Below are 3,859 nucleotides of genomic sequence, written 5' to 3'. Positions count from 1 at the left end.
TCACAATACCTGATGGTTTTGCTTTAAAGTCTAGTAACTCTTCTCAGGTTTGTGTATTAAATCTCAGGCTTCTGATTGAAGCAGATCCTTCAGGCCAAATGCCAGGTGGCATTTTAAGCTGCATGAACTTTGTTAGATGCCGTTACGTTTCCCTTTGGGATCTTCTGTTAGCAGTTCTTTTGGAATCAGGAAACTTGTTGGTTCAAAACCTTGTTTGACATTTTACTGCTTCACCTTTAACCAGGAATTTATCCGTTTTGGAGGCACAATGACCTCAAATTATAAACAAGTCAGACCACAGAACTCCAGCTCAAGATGTTTATTCAGAAGTTACACTTAGACCAACTACTTAATACTCTCAACTCTACAACTTCAGAAACTGATTAGGTCAATGAAATGCTTAATAAACTCTGGAGTAGACAAATTTAGCCTGAAGCCTTTGTTACACACACTTCTACTCCATCTTCTCTTCTGGTCATTTAGCTTTTGCCTCCCAGGGTGTGCTTGTCAAACAGGTACTCCGCCATCTTGTTGTTGTGGGCATCCATGCGGGTCAGGTTGGTGATGTGGTCACCGAACTTCTTGATGGACTCCACCTGCTCGTTCAGGTAGTGGGACTCCAGGAAATCGCACAGCTGAAACAGAATTGTTTGTTAGTTTCAAAAACATCAAGTGTGAATGAAGCAAAAATATAACTTTTAACTTACATGGGGATCAACATGATCAGTCGCCAGCTTGTGCAGATCCAGCAGAGCCTGGTTGACATTTTTCTCCAGCTCCAGAGCACACTTCATGGCTTCCAGCCCACTGCCCCACTCATCCTTCTCTGGTTTCTGTAAAATGGAAAACAGTTACAGTTCAATTTATTTTTTTGCAGTATGCAGCAGTAAATTTGATTAAGTTGCAATTCAAACATCAAAATGGCTGCTACGTGTCTTTTGTTAGCATTAGCTGTGATTACCCTGATGTCCTGGAGGACGATTCGGCCTCCTCTCTTATTCTGAAAGGACAGCAGCTTCTCGGCGTGCTCCCTCTCCTCCTCGCTGTTCTCCTTGAACAAGTGAGAGAAGCCCGGCAGAGCCACGTCGTCGCGGCAGAAGTAATGAGCCTGTTGACGAAATGGGTAATAGGTGAGGCTGCTAAATAGTTGAAGGCAGACTAATGAAGCAGAGGTAGTGCAAATAGTATCTTACCATAGAGGTGTAGGTGTAGGAGGCAAACATCTCCATGTTGACCATCCTGTTAATGGCGGCCTCGCAGTCGCGGTGGTAGTTCTGACGCACCTGGGATTGCATCTTGGTTGGTGTTTTCTTCTGTCTTTAACTATAAAAACGAGAAAAATAAAGTTTTACGTCGACAACTGTAGTAGTGTTTAAGTAGAAGCAGAGTTGAGATAGCTCTGGGTAGGAAAAAATGAAGTTCTGTGATGGAGTCGACGCTCCTCCGTATTTAAACAGATCTCGTGACGGATGTCAAAGTGACTCTGCAGGTGTCCGCCAATCAGCAATCTAGGATGAGACAAGCAAAATAGTGGTGTCGCTTCTGTAAGACACAGCAGGATGTAACACAATAGGGTGAACGATCAAATTTCGTTCCCTCCTTTATTGATTTGTGGAAATGGTGAACCGTGGTGTTTCTCTGTTTAACATGATGCCACCTGTGATGACAAGGTGTTTTTTAAGAATTACGTGAAGAAATAAGCTAAATATCAATTTATTCATATTGTTAATGTGAACTATGTGTGCAGTGACTTTATAACCTTCGTTGCTTTAACACAAAAATACAAAACATTTGGCCTAATTCTAAATTAGTCATTATTTTAAAAATATGTTTCTGTGTTCTCTGAGTTGTCTCTTTAAAAAAGTGGCTTTTAACTACTAGCAGCCCTGGATTTCTTTCATGGTCATCAAAGTGAAGGAAGCTGTTAAAAATCCACACCAACATTTTTCACTTTTCATAAAAAGAAAGACATGTGACAGAAAACAATGTGCCATTTTACTTACACTTCACAATTATGCATAACTTTGTATTGATTTCTCATTTAAAATCTCAATGAAATAGATAAAAGTTTGTGGTTTAAGTAAAATTAAAAAAACTAACATATAATCTTAGGCTAAATTACACCCCTCTGCCTGCCTGTCATCTGTCCATCCACATTGTTTTGTTCAAACATCAGAGTTGTGTATCATCTTTATAGTTATGGTAGATATTAAATAGAAATGGTTGCAGGATTTATACTTTGTGTACCTCACATGAGATTTCCAATGAGAAGTTACGTATTGAAAGAAAAAAATCCCTGTTCCTCAGGTATGATTGAAACCAACTGAGTATTGGACCAGACAATCCACCCAGCTTAGTGGACTATTCCTTTTGCTTTCTAGGCTCACTTCTCTCTTTACCACATCATTACACTTTCTGCACCAGTATCGATATCAGTGGTTTCCAGTAACTACCAGAACAGATATTAGCCTCAGGTGACTTGGTGTACCATGTCCCTAAAGAGAGTTTCCCCAACAAGGGATTGATGTGTCACCCTCAACTAGATAACAGTAGTGATGCAATATTTAACACATATTTTTTATATTTATAGGAGCAGTCAGTTTACCACACAACAATACAGTTATGTTAACACAATAATTTAAAAAATGTTTCATGTTATATTTTGGCATTCATTTTCAAAACTATAAAGCCTGAAGTCCATCATCTGAAATACAGAGCTTGAAATGAATTTAAGGGGGAGAATAGGATCAACAACTATATGAACTCCATAGCTAATGTCTCATTTTCTGGGAGGATTACATGACATTTTTAGAAGATATATTGCAGTTTTGGATCTTCAAAGATTTGATTGCAAATACTAATTAAGACTAATGGAAGATCATTCTTTATTTTATTTTGACCAAAAAATAGCTATTTTTAAAAATATATCATCGCTACTTAGTCAAGTGAAGAAAAAAACGTTATTTAATGAAAGATGTATTTAGAGCTGACTTCTTATTAAACATCTAATTGAATTAACTTTAAGTTACACAACTGTAATGAAATGAACTGTCTTCAAAATATCGTGCAGATCTTTTCCACCAGATGGCGCTCTGTAATAACAAAACTCCAAAGAAACTCAGAAACGATGTTACAGAAAATTAAGCTTTATTTTACAGAAATTCATAAAACCACGCAGGAAATTAGTATTGTTAATCAAATTGTTTTTATTTTAGGTACACAGTTAGTAAAGCAGATATATTTTACATACTTAACGCTCCTGGGTCCTTTCATATTTTTGTGTTACTGTAATTTTTGGCTTTAATGAAAGAAAATATATTAAATGTGGCATGATTGTGTTGTTTAGGATATTGTATTTTATTTCCATTGTTTCTGATTTCCTTTTATCCTTACCTAAATAAAGCTCACATTCTTACACTCACATTAAAAATGTATTTATTTAGAACTGCAACAATGTTTGTAACTAATTCTCTGATATTAAAATTATTAAAATTTTTGTGTTTAAGAATTACTGTATTATAAATCTAACAATCTCCATAATTTCCCATAATTAATAGGTGGTGAGGATGACATGGGAAAACTGATGGCTTTTTAAACAATGTTAAGAATCAAGGTTACTGACAATTTTTGACATTCCAAGTTGAAATAGTTTATCACCTCAGTCCAAAGTGCATAAAGAAAATAACTTGTTTTTCATGCAAAAATGTTAAAAATCACTCAAGATTGAATAAATAGCAATTTCCACTTCAATGTATTGACTAGAATGTCTGAATGTTGCCCAGCCTTAATGGAAGTATAAGACAGGAGGTTCATACAAATCTTGACTACAGCCTTGAAAATGGATTATTGTATTTAACCA

General features: G+C 36.2%; 1 protein-coding gene across 1 annotated transcript; it reads right to left on the bottom strand.

Moving 5' to 3' along the window:
* Positions 1-304: 304 nt before the first annotated feature.
* Positions 305-1,327, bottom strand: LOC102236894 (ferritin, middle subunit-like). Its single transcript, XM_023348524.1, has 4 exons — positions 1,194-1,327; positions 962-1,108; positions 708-833; positions 305-635 (listed from the first exon to the last, which is right to left on the bottom strand). The coding sequence occupies exons 1-4, from the start codon at positions 1,293-1,295 to the stop codon at positions 480-482; spliced, it is 531 nt and encodes a 176-aa protein (XP_023204292.1). The 5' UTR covers positions 1,296-1,327; the 3' UTR covers positions 305-479.
* Between the last annotated feature and the right edge of the window lie 2,532 nt (positions 1,328-3,859).

Source organism: Xiphophorus maculatus, chromosome 16 (genome assembly GCF_002775205.1).
Source record: "Xiphophorus maculatus strain JP 163 A chromosome 16, X_maculatus-5.0-male, whole genome shotgun sequence".
Classification (NCBI taxonomy): Eukaryota; Metazoa; Chordata; class Actinopteri; order Cyprinodontiformes; family Poeciliidae; genus Xiphophorus; species Xiphophorus maculatus.
Note: the sequence above shows the minus strand (reverse complement) of the source record. Positions and strands in the feature narration are given on the sequence as shown.

What these genes read in the sequence shown, in the direction of transcription:
- LOC102236894 (XM_023348524.1), bottom strand. Translation starts at nt 1,295, where the DNA reads ATGCAATCCCAGGTGCGTCAGAACTACCACCGCGACTGCGAGGCCGCC. An exon ending in TCGTCCTCCAGGACATCAGG is followed by an intron (nt 834 to 961) that starts GTAATCACAGCT and finishes TCCATTTTACAG; the next exon opens with AAACCAGAGAAGGATGAGTG. An exon ending in CTGATCATGTTGATCCCCAT is followed by an intron (nt 636 to 707) that starts GTAAGTTAAAAG and finishes ATTCTGTTTCAG; the next exon opens with CTGTGCGATTTCCTGGAGTC.